The sequence below is a fragment of the Chiloscyllium punctatum genome, chromosome 4 (genome assembly GCF_047496795.1).
Source record: "Chiloscyllium punctatum isolate Juve2018m chromosome 4, sChiPun1.3, whole genome shotgun sequence".
Taxonomy (NCBI): Eukaryota; Metazoa; Chordata; class Chondrichthyes; order Orectolobiformes; family Hemiscylliidae; genus Chiloscyllium; species Chiloscyllium punctatum.
Window position 1 is genome coordinate 61,486,403 of NC_092742.1, and position 16,705 is coordinate 61,503,107.

Below are 16,705 nucleotides of genomic sequence, written 5' to 3' on the forward strand. Positions count from 1 at the left end.
TCAGTACCTCATTGTGCACAAAGGCTGTTGAGCAAAAGAAAAATGGGTTTCTGGCTGCTGAAGCTGAATCCTTTACTCTGAACACATTTCATGTTTCAGAAATATGAATACATTTTCATGCAAAAAAGTCAGTTTTAAGCAAAATATTACTTCTGCAAATAAAATTAATTAAAATGTAAAACTTCAATGCACTAACAATCTATGGTTTTGGTGTTGATCAGTTCGACACTTACTGCTGCAATTTAAACCATTCCAGCTATATTCTTGTCCATATTAATAAACTGTTAATTTGACTATTGCTTTACTTTATGTAAATACCAGACATATTCATACGTGTATTAGAAGTTCTAGACATGGGTTATTAACAAAAAAGACTGGCTACCTGGAATTGTATCATTTTAACTTCAATGTAGTCTTCTTTCTGTTATGTAAATCCAGGCTAAAATATAAATGAAACAAAGGCTTTATACAGAAAATAAATGGATTTTTTGAAGTAATTAATTCAGTTGTGTATACATCTCTGATATTAATGTAAAGTGGGTGCCAGATCTTAGTATTAACATGAATGTTTACATAATGTAAGTATTTTGTTACATTCTAAAGAGTTTACATTAAATAGCATTTACAGAGTTAGGAGATTAAACATTTATAGGGTAGTGCAGGTTGGCAAGCTATTTTCAAAAGAAAAGTTAATGAGTAAAAGAGCACTCAGAAAGAACCGAAAACTTGCGTCAATTCATATTTATACAGGACACAGCAAATAGTTCAGCTCCTCTGATGTTCCTTGTCACATGGACACGAAACATGATTTTATTTACATAAAAAGAGCAGTTCGTCAGGCTATAACTGTAAAACAAGTTTTCCATTGAAGCAATCTCAAAGACAATCGCAGTGCAAATGGAATTTAAACAAAATGAAATGTGCATGGTCATAGAAATATCCCAGTACAAAATAATTAAAATCTCTGACTAATATTACAGCACCATTTTCAAGTATTAAAACACTCCTGAGCCAAAATTAGAATGACCTGATGTCCTAAATCCATTTCTGTTAACTGAGACAAATTAGCCTTTCGGGTAATCCTAATTAATCTCCAAATGACAGAGACAAGGGATTTCAAAATTAGGCCACGTTTGGAAGTATTGCTTTCTCAGTTGGAGAACATACGATACTGCATTTGTGCAGGACCCATGAAAAGAAAAGCAAGCTATAGTAACACCTAGATCCTCTTCAGGAAGCATTGTGATGCTGCTGGCTCTAGACTTCGAGACGGACTCCTCCCTGTTGGCTCACTGTTGAAATTCAAGGTTGTTCACAAATGGCTTCACAAAGAGCATTATGGATGTGGAGAGCAGCCTATGTGAAGCGGTCTGTCTTCTTTCAGAATGTTATTCCGTTTAATCATGGCTGGACCCAAAATATTTTCACTGGAAAAGTAGGAGTGTTCAAACGCTCAGCGAGGACTGGGATGTTCGAAAACCTAGCTCCCTCACTTCATTAAAGGAAATACCTCTTGCCGCAAGAGCCGTGTTCTTCTGCCGCTCATACACCTAACAATCTTTCAGAGTCTCTCTGAAGAATTCCTTTTAACTCAGTGGGCGGATGTGGAGGGAGGTGGGGGGGAATAAGCAATTTGCATGCATGACCTTTTATGGCCGGATTTTCCCCTCAATGACTTGTTCTTTTCCATTCAGCATTATCAGTTTTTTTTTTGGTTCCAGAAAAACCTTTGTTAAAAAAGACAAACTCAGCTTCATAGCGCTTCTTAACAATCATCCCTGAGTGACAGCAAGGGAGAAACAGCCTGAATGATTCCTCCTCTATTTCCTCCGCCTCTTGGCCATTTCTCAGCTAACGCTGGCAATTGGGTTTTGTTTTGCTCTTGCTGAAGGAGTCCACCCTTGCAGCGAACTTGATGGGACGCCGCCATCAACAATGTCTCTAAGTTGCCTCTATCCCTTTTGAGAGCACAGGGGTGACATGGGCACGTGTATCCAAGGTTTGTTTTTTTTCCCCCTTGTTTGTTTACACACAATTAGAATGACTTTGATTTAGCACGGAGTTGGTCGGCGGTCCTTCTTACGGAGCGAAAGTGGTCCACAGCTTGGTGAAGTCCGTCCGTACGTGAAACGGAGGGGGCACAGAATGTGGCACTCGATCACTCTGAGGTTTAACTCAGCGTGGAGGCTGCGCTGGGGGAAGTACTAGGTGCAACGGTGCAATTCTGCCTGCTGAGATTTGATCTGACTTTCCCATCTCAGCCACTTGATCGCTCTCACTGCAGAGACGTTTGCTCAGCTAATAGAGCAGCTCGCTTGATGCAGAGGAAAGCTGCTGCTCTCCGTGTTCCTACTCTGTGTAACAGGATAGCCACAACGGCGCTGAATGGACGGAGGGGAGAGATCTCCGCTGTTCGCGGCGACCTGGAGAATGTCAGTTTAACTGTGAGGATATATGCAAACCTCTGAATTGAAGCGGCTTCTACCCCCGGATGGCATTTTGCTCGTCTTTTGATTTAGCTGCTTGCAAAAATGGCTCTTTTGGAGCTCATCGCAATACAGAACAGAAAACCGTGCAGATTCTATCGATTTTAATAGTGACTTGAGGGATTGAGAGAGACATGAGTGAGAAGACCCACTTACCCTGATCCTGAGCTAACTGGGCAGGGCTGATGTTCGACCTTAAAGGTAACTCTGGGATTTTTTTTGTGACATCTATTTTCACTGCTGTTTTGCTTGCCTTTTTTTCCCCCACTCATGCAATCTGTAACGTATTCGGGGTTGGTTTAGCAGCGAATCGCACTTGGGTTTTGTTTTGTTGCATTGCACAGTGTTCAGTGTGGTCATCGTGTGCTGTTCAAGGTGTTCCATGCTGCATCGCAAGCGAAGCTTCGGCGTAAGTAATCGCTTAAGGTTTTTAACTTGATACAGGTACATTGCAAGGTCAGTGCAGCGTTGCGGATGCTGGATCGAGTGTACTGACTAAATACGGCGGAGAGTGGGTTTTTTTTTCCCGAGCGCGTTTGCTGCTTAAAACTGAGTGTAGAACTGTAACCAAACGGACGAATTGTGCAGGCTGCTTGGGAAATTTTAATTGAATCGCTACGCTCGACAGATCAGCTTTTACTGACTCTGTACACTGAAGAATATTCGCAAAAAAAAAGTCTTCCCGTAAAACAGAGGCATCCACCTCCCCCGCCACTCCCCCCGTCACACAGTCCATGTAAATTGATACATTTAGAAAGGTTACTTTTGCCCTCCTCCCCCCGCCCGAGTTGGTATCAGCAAGTACCCAGTCTTCAGATTGAAAGGAATTATATTGAAAATTGTGTCGGAGGGGGTGGAAAGGCTTATGTTGAAAGAGTCAAAAAAAAACTAAGTCTGCAGTGTCATTTCATTCCAGTACCCGAGGTAAGAGTAAACATCCCTCCAGTGCAATGAGGTTTGGAAAAACAGCTGTCGTTTACCGTAGTGCAATTCTGCTGAGGTCCAGTTTTATTTGGGGCATGCGTCTGCTACAGTTCCATACAAAGAGACCTAGAATAATATAGTATGTGCAATCCTAGGTTCCCGCGGCGATGATAAAAAAGAGAAAGAATTGACATTTCAGTTTAAAAATATATTTGAAGTTTCTTTTTGATGAAAAACCATATGTTTATAACTATCTTCTGAATATATAAGGATTTTCAGCAAGAGTTTTCCAGTAATGATGTTTCCTTCTATCAAGCAAGTCCCATGTGAATTCACAATTATTGTTTTATTTTTGTAAAAAAAGTGGGAAAATTGTGAAATGTTCTCCCCACGTTAGGTAACATTGCTGTTCAGTTTACTAAACAAACCTTCCTGATTTCTATTGGTTCTGTCGTGAGCATTACCAAATTGCTGATTCCTTAGAACATTGGGGTAATAACCAAGGTGCTGACGACTTTACAGGCAAGTTATTGTGGTAATTTAACTCTTCTGCTGTGTCCCATTTTCTGATCTTTACTAATGTGGTCCAGCAATGCTTGTAGAGGTTAACAAGATCAATTGCTCTAGACTGGCCTCATAAATGTTAAATGTCATATTGTAACAACTGAATTATTCAGAGCTCTAATGTTCATTTGGCACTGGTGACCAACATTGTGTAGATGTAATCATTTTTAAAAGAAAGTAGTCCTTTTCAAGCTAAAAAAATCAAAAGGAGAAAAAATATTTTTCAGCAAAGCAGATGAAGAAACATCAATGTTTAATTTTGAACAGATAGTTAAGCAGTCACTTGTCTTTTATATTAATACTTATTTTTTGCATTTTGTAATATTGTACCATTGATATTAAGAATTCATGGAAAAACTGCAGCTTGGACTCTGCTGCCTGGTGGTGCTACAATTCAGGTTATGCCTCTTCTTCAGCAATAGAAAAAGGCAGTGACATCCCTATCTGCTGCATAACTCAGGAGGCTAGAATGAGACAAGACCATTACTGCAGTAAGCTTCAAAGGTGACAGTTTATCTATTTCAGTGGTCATCGTTGCTCAGATTGGCAATACTTTTGTTCCTTATTTGTGTTCATTAATCTTCGAGACAAACATCAGTCTGTTGAAAGTGCAACAAAACTCATCTTGATATTATTCAATCCAGACCAACGTAATTTTGTTGTGGCCACTAGTCAGTGAATATATGTCAATGAACTACCTTGTGCCCTTTATAGCTGCAATCTTTTGAATGTTGTTAAATGTTACTTACAAGAAAAATGCTAAAAGAATCATTATGACATTTATGTGGCTAATACTGTTTAAAAGCAAGCTCTGCCTTTGAGTAAAATGATGCATGCTGTCAGCCTGATCTTGATACCATGTTGCAGCATAAGTGCTAAATGGATGGAATATTACAGCTACATTTTTCTTTTTATTATTTAGCACAGCTTGAGATGTTGTGGGGAGAAAAATTAAACCACTTTTTTTTACATTAAGTGTATAATTTTTGCAGACCTGACCTTTAGTCACACTTCATGAACAGATAATACAAACAACTGCTTTTGAAATATTGTACAGCCTAGATTCCAAAGTGGAGGGGCAGTGCTACAATGAATCTTTGTTCCCCCTGACTGCAGCATTGCTAAACTGATTTCTATGCAGTTACTGTAGAATGAGTGATTTTAAGAAAATAAGTCAGTACACCAGAAGGCCACCATTTGAGTTCTACTCTACTTTTCACACCATAATATCTTAACATATTGCTAAAATCAACATTAAGCCAAAATCTGAAGGAACTTGATCTTAAATAAAATATTGAATGAGGAACAAATCTTAGTAGTTATGAATGGGGTGGGCTTTTATAAGTCTTTGTACAGCCAGTTAGCAACTCAATACAGATCACTAGAATTTGAGAAGGTTGGTGCAATGTTATCATAGGGTCTTGGTGATGTAAACATCCTATTACTATGAAAGTCCCAAATGCCCAGCAGTGTTAATAGATGTTAATCCTCAGTGCCCATATTCTTATAAAGACATTGACCCATAACTGCAAATTCATTCAGATGCATTCATATTTGGCAGTTACTATTTCTTTGAAATATTTAACTCTTTTCTGCATTTTATACTCAATTATATTCAAAGGATTTATTGTTTTACCAGTCCTCTTTTTCTTTTATTTCTTCTTTCTACTTTCCTTTCCTCCATACCTCTTTCAAATCTTGTTTCCCATTTCCAGGTTTATTTTTGGCTGTAGTTCATCTCCATTCTGATTTTGAGGTTCCCAAATCATTCCTGTTATTGATAGATAATAATATTGTGCAAGCATGTTTACTTTGTATCCAATTATATTTTCTTCTTTTCCCTTCTCTCACTTCTCACTGTCAGTCAATTCCTCTTTCATTCTGAAGCTGATTCAGGGCCAACCTGTTAAATAATCTCCAGCAGGTGGGGAAATGTTAGTCCTGCTCAGAAGCATTCAGTCATCCATTTTTTGAAATATTCCAGTCTTATGTTTGGACAACATGAGGTAATTCTAAAATGCATGTATTCACAGATTTTTTTAAACCATTATATGGGGAGAAAAAAAGTGTCATTTTCACAGAACTACCAACTGTTGAGTTGGTTGTAGCTTCAATTTCAATTCAACAAATGAAAAAAGACAAGTCAAATTGAAACCTGATTTAATATCCCACAATTCTTCACCTACAACATAACAGGCAGTGCCACACATGAAATAAATACTAATGCAATTCACATACAAAACAGTCACTTAACATGGGTAGTGACAAGCCAATGAGCAATATCTAATGTGTTAATGGTAAGGCATAAAAATAGTAAAGTAGTTGAAACACAGCCTTGAAACTTTGGGAAAGAGGCATAAGTTGAATTCTAACAGTGATGCAAAACTCAATTGTTTCAAACATAGAGGAGCTGTGATTTGCTTTAGTGGATTTTTTACCTTGCAAAATTATCCTGCTAAACAATGTCCTCGACCTTGTAAAGCTCATCAAATGTCAGGGAATTTTAATTATTAGTTATTTTTGTTAGTTTTAAATTAAGTTTTAAATTCTTTCAGCAAAATGAAATTTAATCAAATATGTGGATTTGGATCTACTTAAATTAAATAATCAAAAATGTTCAGCGATAGTAAAAGGAATTAACTTTCATGGAGATCTGATTAATTTAATCAAAGACAAAATAGAAACAAATAACAAAGAAAAACTCTATGTTTATTAAAACAGTTGCTGAATACTACAACTAGGAGAAAGTGAGGACTGCAGATGCTGGAGATCAGAGCTGAAAAATGTGTTGCTGGAAAAGTGCAGCAGGTCAGGCAGCATCCAAGGAGCAGGAGAATCGACGTTTCGGGCATAAACCCTTCTTCAGGATTCCCCGAAACGTCAATTCTCCTGCTCCTCGGATGCTGCCTGACCTGCTGCACTTTTCCAGCAACACATTTTTCAGCTCTGAATATTACAACCCAAAGATCTGAGAAAGATTGAGCATTACTGAATTTTGACCAGCAACTGCTAATTACTCACATACATAGACAGAAGAGAGAACTCAAAATACCTATCTACAGACCTGCTAGCATTTAATTTTAAGGTTGAAAACTCTGAATCTCCATGATTCAACTTGGGCATTTTGTTCCATTTCAGTTTGTTTCACAGTCAGAAAGCTATGTTATAAAGAGGTTTTCTCGGAGGGAAAGCTCCAACAATGCTAAAGAATCCTAAATTTGACCATGTCATATTTCTCCATGGATTTCTGAACATAACACTGCTTAGTTGAATCAGGTTAGGAAATCACTGTCCATTAAAATGGAAAGTGGAATGAACAAACAGCTTGATATTTCAGCTAAGCATTGTGTTTAACACAACAATATGAGGAACTCCGAACAGAACCATAATGAACTGGAAGGAAGCTTTCATATAGTGACATTGTATTTGATAGAGTGATTCCATATCTTCTCACTGAAACAATTTTTCCCAGGTAATTTAATTCATTATCACAAGCTACCATTTTGCCATTATGTAATTATGAAAAATTTCCATCTCTGTAAAATAAAGTGAGCATAAGCTCTGGGAAATAAATGTAAATCGTGCAACAGTTATAAGGATGACAGTTAAAAGTATGAACTTGAATGTTTGTATCAGATTAGCAATGTATGATATCAGAATTGCACAAGACATATTTGTGATCAGTGCTTAGAATAATACCTAATTTGAACCAAAGAATTAAGCTGATAGCATCACCTGCTTATAACTGGCGTACAATTGATCATAACCCAAATCTGATTGACTTTCAATTTAATATAGTGATTACCATTTATACTCTAATAGCCTACTTTAATGGCTTGAGCCTTATTTAAAATAAACATGCAGCATAATAATAGAACAGATAGCTGAATAAACATTAGAACTGCAGTTAAATTAAAATTTTCACAACAGAATTAAAGCTTTCTATAAGTATACTTATATCTTTTTATAAGTTCATTAATTTATGTTTCACATTTGCTTTGCTTTTGATGTACTGTGTGATCTGTCACATCTCAGTAGGGTCAGAAAAAATCATTGGAAATTGACAGCCTTATTATTGCTGAATGCGCAGTATGCTGGTAGATTGTTTTTAATACAACTGACCATGAACATTTTTAACACTGCTGCATTAACAAACTTACTTTTTCACATTGGTTATTTCAAACCTGTTTAGATGGTTTTGAAATTCTGACTGAACAGTCATTCAGAGGTATTTTGAATGCACAGTGTCTGCTTCAAAAAATTGTCAAATAATCCCATTACTAGTTGGATTGCTAGAAAAGGTGTTTGAATATAATGAATATTAATACACTATTGTGTCTGTGTCTTACCTACGCATCTATAATTTAGAATGACTGTCATTACAATTCCTCTGCAGCTATGAATGAAACTATTTGTTAAACTGGAGACTTTTAATTACACTATTTGAAGTTCATAATGACATATTAAGGCTTCAGATTACATTAAATCCAGCCATACTTTCTCCATTTAATATTTTCTACCTTAGAGCGATAATTAGAAATTAGCACTAAATCAGTGACAGTTCCCTTCTGAAATGCCGAAATCTGTGAAAGGGAGTCCACAAGTAAAAGTGATCTGCAGTCTTTTGTAAGATTGTTTTAAATAGCTAAAAACAAAGTTTTATAAAATGCATTGAAGATATATCATACACTTATATTTTTTACTTTGAAATAATCAGAAATATTGGCACATTGATGATATCATTTTTCATTGGCTGCATCATTTAATATTTATTTATTTAATATAATGCATTTGGCCTGTTCTTAACTCCCCACAGTCCTTACTTCCTGGTCAAGGTTTTTTAGGCGCATTTCTAATATTGACATTATACATTGAATTACTACTATGAACATTTATAATCGAATTTTTTATATATCAGCAGTCATCATGAGAAAAAGTATATCTAAATAGATATAGTTGAGGAACTAATTGATTAATAAAAAAACTTTTCTTTGAAAAAATTTTGGTTTTGTTTTCATGAAATTAATCTCATTAGTGATGAAATTTTAACTTGAAAGTAAAACACTCATAAAAAAAAGAATTATGTTTACCTTAATTTTTGTTGTACTTTTTTTGAAAATTACATTAATATTTCAAAAGCCTTTTGCAAATGTTGGATTCCAACTGGATTTATGTTTTACTGAAAACAATTAGAAGGTTTTTACATTGCTTTGTATTCCAAATTTGTGCATCTAGCATGCAGTATTGATTGAAATGAGAAAGAAAAATTCAAATTGTTCTCTGAGGGGTTTATATCTTACTTTGTTTTCAAGGGTTTTGAAACAATTAAAAATTGATTTTTAAATTATTTATTTTGAGCATGCCTCATTTAAAATATTAACAATATTTCTCTAATGAAATGCTCAACCAAGCCACACCTGTTGTTTACTGTTGTTGTAATTTCAAGAATTGCTTTTTAACGCCATTTTAATTCTTACCAAATATTGCTTACTGATATTATGTTTTCTTTTCCTAAGTAAAATACTTGCTCTTTGAATAATTTTAAAACATTAAAATCTAGAAAACTACATAAACAGTGCACTTTGAATATTTCTTGAGATTATTTATATTTCTTTATGGAAATGTATGTTTGTTTAATGTTATATGGATAATTAATTCACCGGTGAACAAGATGCTTTAATGTAGGACATTAACATTGGATATCGAGACGAATTGTAGTGTAAGAGAGTTGCTGTTGAATCGAGGAGATGGTGAGGCCACAGTGATGGAGAAAGGAGGGGAATTGGTACTTCATGCTCCAAAAGGAGAGCCTGGATGCCATTTTCTGGATCCTTATAAAGCTTGTTAATCCTATCTCCAGTATTACTCAATCCTTTAATCCTCAGTTTCGACTGTTTGCCACGCTAAAAGCTGTTAGGACTGTTTTCTGGTTCAGCGAAATCCAGAACTTCCTTTCATTCTCAGCTCCTAGAAAGCCTTATAATTCCCAAGACTTGATTTCCCAGACTCATTGTCCCCAGACTCATTGATTTCGGGTTTACTCACAATGTACTTGGATGCTGATATTTCCTTCTCTGAGAGGTGTCAGGATCCTTCTCCAGTGATTCGAGTATTCACTTAGGAAGTCCCAGAATCTCTTTTACAGTGCAAACTCAGACCCTTTCTCAGGACTTCTCAACACTCGTCATTGATTATTAAAACATCAAGTGCCAGCTGGTAATAATCCTGTTCTTACAAAATCTCAACTCACTATGAACAATGCTTTGGGAGGTTTGTTAATGTATTAATGATTTTGCTTACTGTTCAGATTGCTATCAATATCACATTTTTACATGGCATTTTACAAACAAAAAGAAACAAAGTGTGACAAGGAACAAATTACTTCTTGGTAGAGTACATCACATTTTCAATTTACTATTAGTTTTTATAAGCAAACTAAATTGTGTTACCTTCACAGAACCCAAATTTGTCATTAAACACTCTCAGTTGCCATATATTTTTCAGACAGTGTGGTTAATAATTGAATAGATTCCTCTGCTGTATGGAATCTCAATGCGTATATCTAATCAATATTGCATTAAGTTATTAACAGTGCTGTATACTTTTGAACTTTTTTAGATCATCCCCACTTATTTGTCCAAAATCCTTTTACATCTTTCCATGTTACAGTACCAATTGACTGCAAGACACTGTGGATCATCTATCAAGTACTGTAAAGGTTGATATTAATCCCACAATTTGTTGGTATACAATAAGTCAAGGTTCTTTGCCTTCTATTTTAACCTAGTTAGTGAATAGTCATATTAACATCTCAGTAAAACTTGGAACCCAACCATATAGGTTTCCTCCTAGACTACTATATCTCAATTTGCTCCATTACCAGTGCACTTATGTGTCAGCACACTACCATCATGCTGTTCAATATTTTAAAAGAATATCAGTACATTTGCAACAGGAATTATTCGGAACAACTTTAGTTTGAAAAATGCTTTAGAACACATGGATTATACTGAGTGAATAATGTTTGGTTCTTCTAAAGATCTCCTAAACATTCTGTTTCTGTTCCAGGCTAGTTAACCTGATTTACAATGGAAAAACTGCTTTTTTATCTGCTGTTAATTGCTATGACAGTGAAGGCCCAGGTCTGTCCCAAGCGTTGTATCTGTCAAAATCTGTCTCCAAACCTTGCAACTCTTTGTGCCAAAAAAGGACTTCTCTTTGTCCCTGCAAACATTGACAGAAGGACAGTGGAGCTACGTTTAGGAGATAATTTTATTACAATCATTAAAAGGAAAGACTTTGCTAACATGACCAGCCTGGTAGACCTTACATTGTCAAGGAATACAATAAATTATGTTGCACCGCAAGCATTTGCAGACCTACGCAATCTGCGGGCCTTACATTTGAACAGCAACAGACTAACCCAGATCACAAATGACATATTTAGTGGACTTTCTAACCTTCACCATTTAGTGGTCAATAACAACCAACTAATTGACATTTCCTCAGAAGCTTTTAATGATATTTTGTTGTCTCTTGAAGAGTTGGACGTATCGTATAATAATTTAAAATCTATTCCCTGGGAGGCAGTTCAGAAGATGGTCAACTTACATACATTCAGCATGGACCATAATATGATTGAACAAATTGATGAGGGGACTTTTTCCCATCTTCACAAGTTGACTCGTTTGGATATGACGTCTAATAAATTACGGAAGCTACCACCTGATACCTTGTTCACGAGAGCTCAGGTACTAGCCTACTCAGGACTGTTGAACCCACCAAGTTTTACATTGAGCTTTGGAGGAAATCCCTTGCATTGCAACTGTGAGTTACTCTGGCTGCGCCGTCTTTCAAGGGTTGATGATCTGGAGACCTGTGCCTCACCTCCACAACTAACAGGTCGGTACTTTTGGTCTATCCCAGAAGAAGAGTTTATCTGTGACCAGCCGCTGATTACTCGCTATACGCATGAGCTCAGAGTTTTAGAAGGTCAACGTGCAACATTGAAGTGTAAGGCCATTGGGGATCCAGACCCTTCCATACACTGGACTTCACCTGAAGGCAAGCTCATTTCAAACTCAACACGGACAGCTTTATATAGTAATGGAACTTTAGACATCCTTATAACTACTGTCAAAGATACAGGCACTTTCACCTGCATTGCTTCAAATGCTGCTGGAGAAACCACTGCTGTGGTGGAACTTCATATAATCAAACTCCCACATTTAGTCAACAGTACGAACCACATTCATGAGCCCGATCCTGGCTCATCCGACATATCTACTTCGACTAAATCTGGCTCAAACACTAGTAATAGTGTTAGTGACACTAAGGCCAAACCAGAAAAGAGGGTGGAAGTTGCTGAAACATCATCATCATCTGCACTTATTAAATTTAATTTGCAACACAATATCCCTGGCATCCGTATGTTCCAGATTCAGTATAATGGTTCTTATGACGATTCACTTGTTTACAGGTAAGCTCTTTCAACTGTTTCTGCATTCTAGTATTTAATCAGTTGGAGCTGTATTTATTTTGTTAATGCAGTGTTCTCTTTTAGTACATAAATAGAGGTGAAACCACTGTCACATTACAGCTTCATGTGAGCTCTGTGAGGACATGGTCAATTATTAATGCAGTGTTTTTCCTTGTCTGGTAATAAACAAGTAAGAGTAAAGCCCTCATAATACCATACTGATCCTTAATCCTGTACTGTAATCTTATTTATTCTGTGCATGCAGCCACATCACAGTTCATGTCTCTCTGTGAAAAGTTAGTTATTGTGTGATGACACTTAAAAAAAATGCTTCAAAAAGACACTTCAGATTATGGTGTCCAAAATCAATCAAACAGTGACTTCCTCAATTCTTTATCCAATTGCTTTGTAGTTGACTTTATAGAATTTTGTTTTGGCCTGGGAACTAACTTCAGATCTTCCTTCTCAACTTAAAATGACAGCATGTTTCTTTTTGAAATGAAAGTAACATTTTTGTAATGTAGGCCTTCAATGAGCTATGTCCAAACTTAAGTGTGGTTATTTATCCCAAGAGACCTGCACGTGTATGTGGCTTTAAGCTTTCAGTTATGTTAATAAAAGTAGTTTCTTTTTCAATAATTGAGAAAAGAATGAAGTCTCAAAGGTGAACTAATGCAAGTCAATGTATTGTCCCTCAGAATGATTCCTTCCACAAGCAAAAGCTTCCTTGTCACTAACTTGGCTGCAGGAACGCAATATGACTTGTGTGTTTTAGCAATCTACGATGATGGTATCACTTCCCTCACAGCTACCAGGGTTGTTGGCTGCATACAGTTTACCACAGACCAGGATTATGTTCGCTGTCATTTTATGCCGTCTCAGTTTCTGGGAGGAACCATGATAATTATAATCGGTGGAATTATCGTAGCTTCTGTGTTGGTCTTTATTATCATACTGATGATTAGATACAAGGTGTGCAACAATAATGACACACACAAGATGACAAAGGTCAGTAATGTCTATTCTCAGACAAATGGAGCGCATTTGCAAATGTGTAGTGGAATATTAACCCACTCAAATTCTAAAGTCATCATGGGTCACGAAGAGAACACACAGTATCATAAAGATCCCAAATCACAATCTTCGGATTCTACCATGAGCCAGGAATGTGCTACCACTACCTCCATCGTACCACCTGACTGGACTACAGGTGTTACTGCATCTCAAAAGCTGAAAAGAAAGGCTGGGCCAAAGTCAAGTGTCGAAAGACCAATGGAAGCTTTCACCAATGTTGAGATATCCAAAAAGAAAAGGGAAAATACTGCAATTTTACAGAAGCCCTCCTGTGCTCCAGTTTCTCTGAAAGAGACTCCCACATTTAGACGAGCACATTCTAAGTCCATTAAATATCTTACTCTGCCAACAGAAACAAGCAGAGCTAAACGGAGATATTCACTCAATGGAGATTTATCAGAGTATCATTGCTATACTCATTCACAAAAGATTAGCAGCCTGTGGTCAAAAAGAAGCATGTCAATGAATGGAATGTTGTTACAGTTGGAAAACTCTGATGCTGATAGTGGGAAAGCCACTTTCTCAAGTTCTGAGTGGATAATGGAAAGCACTGTGTGACATGTTAAATATGTTACAGTGAAGGAACACTGCCTTGTAACAGTTTGGGAATTCTATGCTAGTCTTTCAGTTTGATGGCATTTCCAGCAAGGTAGGAATGGAACTGGCTCATGCACGCAATTCTTCGATAGAAATCAACAGGCAGCACAGAAAGACTGGAAGGTAAAGCACGATTTAGCACCAGTGCCTTATCCTGCTTTAGGATTGGCTTTCTGGTTCTGGAGTATAGGATAAATGAGTGAATTTTTTTTCACAGAAGCCTTTGACCAAGGAAATATGGTTTCCTGCATCTTAAAGAAAAAAAAAGCCTATTTATGGACTACTTAATAAATTGATATTTTTTAAAAAATGAGCTGTATGTTTCTTTTCAGTGACAATGGTAAATGCCTTTTGTTTTCAGGCAATTGCTGTACAGATAAAACAACTTTGTGTTGTTATGTTGTGTACAATAAAGGATTAAATAAGTATACTCGGCCAGTGTTAGTACAATGAATAGCTGTTATGTGTGCAATTAGGCAGGGCCTGGAAATTGTGGTAGCCCAGCCAAGTCTGGTAAAGGTACTCCATCCTGCCAGCTAAGTAATCTAAAATGATTGAACTTCCATAATAAGGGTGCCAGTCCTGCATCAGAAAAAGTAATGGTTGTGGTAATGTAATCTTCGCCTTTAAATCAAGTATTCATAGTCTGACTACCACTCAAAGGAGCCATTAAATAAAAATATTGCCACTCAAAGGAGCTGCATTAAGGCCCGCTGCTGAAGTGCTTTCAACTGATTCTAATGCTATTTTTGTGAAATTGTAACACAGAAATACGTAAGGAAAATGGTATAAACTAGAATGTGCAAAGAATCTGAGGAACAGATTTATTTAATCCAATACCAGGCTAACCATTAAATTAGAAAGACATTTTTACAAAGCACATTACAATAATGTGATGTTTGAAGAGCCCAAATGATAAAATCGTTATTTACCTGGTACAGATGAGCAAATGGACAATAGCATTTCAGATTAATGGGCTGGTGTGGTCTAAGCGAAAACGCAGCCAAACTCAATCACAGTTTTGAGCCATTTAACTACTGGTATAAACTCAATAGTGTTACTAAAAGCTCTGTGCCAAGTTTTTGCTCAAGCGTGGGATTGTATTTCTTGTCAAAGAACATGATTATCCATTTTCAAGAAATCCAAAATCCGAAGCAAGCTGATGAAATCTTGGCTGTGCCCCAGATCACATCTAATCAGCCCAGTTAGTAAAAGTTTGGACCTTGTGTTGTGCTCACTCCCATTATCTGGTAAACATTTTTAGACTCCTTTTGACATATGCAATTTGTAAAATTAGTGAAGCACACATTATATCATGGCTTGACCTAACCTGATAGAAACACGCAAGACAGTCAGTCCATCCAAGGTTTTACAAGGGGTGTTTTTTTTTGGAACCTAGCAGCAGAGTAATGATGAACCTGGTTTTATTTTAAGAGGAAGGTTTACCCAGACCTGTCAAATTCACTCATTTCAATAAAAAAGTATAACCTGTTTCTATGTGTTTCGCTCTTTGAAAATAAAGTTTAGATATTTAAATGAGTTTGTAATCTGTCTGAATTTTTGTGTTTGCAAGCTCTTCTGAATTTACAGACTAAGCTGCACAATGAAATCCTTTTTATAGAGCCCCTGTGTATTGAAACTAGCTTATCTGATGATCCTGCCAGCCAACAAGTGAGTTAATGATTTAAACCTGATGCCTCAGGAGACCAGCTGTCTATAAAGGCCATCTGGAGAGTCTGTCAAGGATAGATTTTAGAAAATGCTTTCACTCTACTTTTCAGTTTTGGGGTCTATTTTCTTTGCCCCTACAATTTGTGTGGTATGAGATACAGATATTTTCTGCTCCCTGAACAAAATGAAGCTATACATTTTGAGTGTGCATCATTAGATGGTAAAATCTCACAAATGTATGTTCACTGACCTATTCGCTGCATTCAAGAATACAAGAAAAGGTATGTCCCTATTTTTCTTTCTTTTGAAATTGGTGTCAATCCAGGTTTGAAAGAAGACTTGCACAGCCTTAACTTCTACCATTTTTCGAATTTCTTGACTGCATTTACTGCGGTTCTTATATAAATTTATTGTTGAAAATCAGTTGACAGTCTGAATATTAACACCAAACAGAATGTTTGTATTTCTTCTGCCTTAAAATCAGTTTGAAAAAAAGAACTTTCTCCTTCACGTCCAGCTCATGTCAAATATCTATTTTTCAATGCTATATTCAAGCAGCTCAGTGTATTGTGTTGTAAATTGTTTCCCAAGATTGAAGATACATTTAAATGTTATTACCTGAAGACTGTATTTTTGATTTAATATTTTCATCTTCTTAAAGCAAAAGATTAATTAATGAAACAAGTGCTATGTTAGTCAAATGGAGAAGTGTGCTTGGCTTGGTAGAGTACTGAAGAAATATGCAAGATCTTCAGTACAAAGAAATGAACATTTTATTTTGTTCTTGAAAATGATTTATATGATAAAAGTTGTGAAATTAGTCTGCAAAGCACTTAAACTGATTAATCATTTTCCAGTTGATATTTTTGGATGATTTGAACATTACTTTTAGCATTGGTTAGTCATTGCT

General features: G+C 36.4%; 1 protein-coding gene across 4 annotated transcripts; it reads left to right on the plus strand.

Moving 5' to 3' along the window:
* Positions 1-1,313: 1,313 nt before the first annotated feature.
* lrfn5a (leucine rich repeat and fibronectin type III domain containing 5a) lies at positions 1,314-15,660 on the plus strand. 4 transcript variants are annotated; one of them, XM_072568854.1, is made up of 3 exons: positions 1,314-2,687; positions 11,043-12,453; positions 13,152-15,660. In XM_072568854.1, the coding sequence occupies exons 2-3, from the start codon at positions 11,063-11,065 to the stop codon at positions 14,083-14,085; spliced, it is 2,325 nt and encodes a 774-aa protein (XP_072424955.1). In that variant the 5' UTR covers positions 1,314-2,687; positions 11,043-11,062; the 3' UTR covers positions 14,086-15,660. The 4 variants fall into 4 exon arrangements, with proteins under 4 accessions (XP_072424955.1, XP_072424959.1, XP_072424958.1 ...); XM_072568858.1 differs by having other exon boundaries at positions 1,316-2,687; positions 11,517-12,453; XM_072568857.1 differs by lacking the exon at positions 1,314-2,687 and adding an exon at positions 2,707-2,895.
* Positions 15,661-16,705: the final 1,045 nt, after the last annotated feature.

Coding starts and splice junctions, on each gene's coding strand:
- lrfn5a (XM_072568854.1), top strand. CDS start 11,063: ATGGAAAAACTGCTTTTTTATCTGCTGTTAATTGCTATGACAGTGAAG. Junction 12,454..13,151: donor GACGATTCACTTGTTTACAG/GTAAGCTCTTTC, acceptor ATTGTCCCTCAG/AATGATTCCTTCCACAAGCA.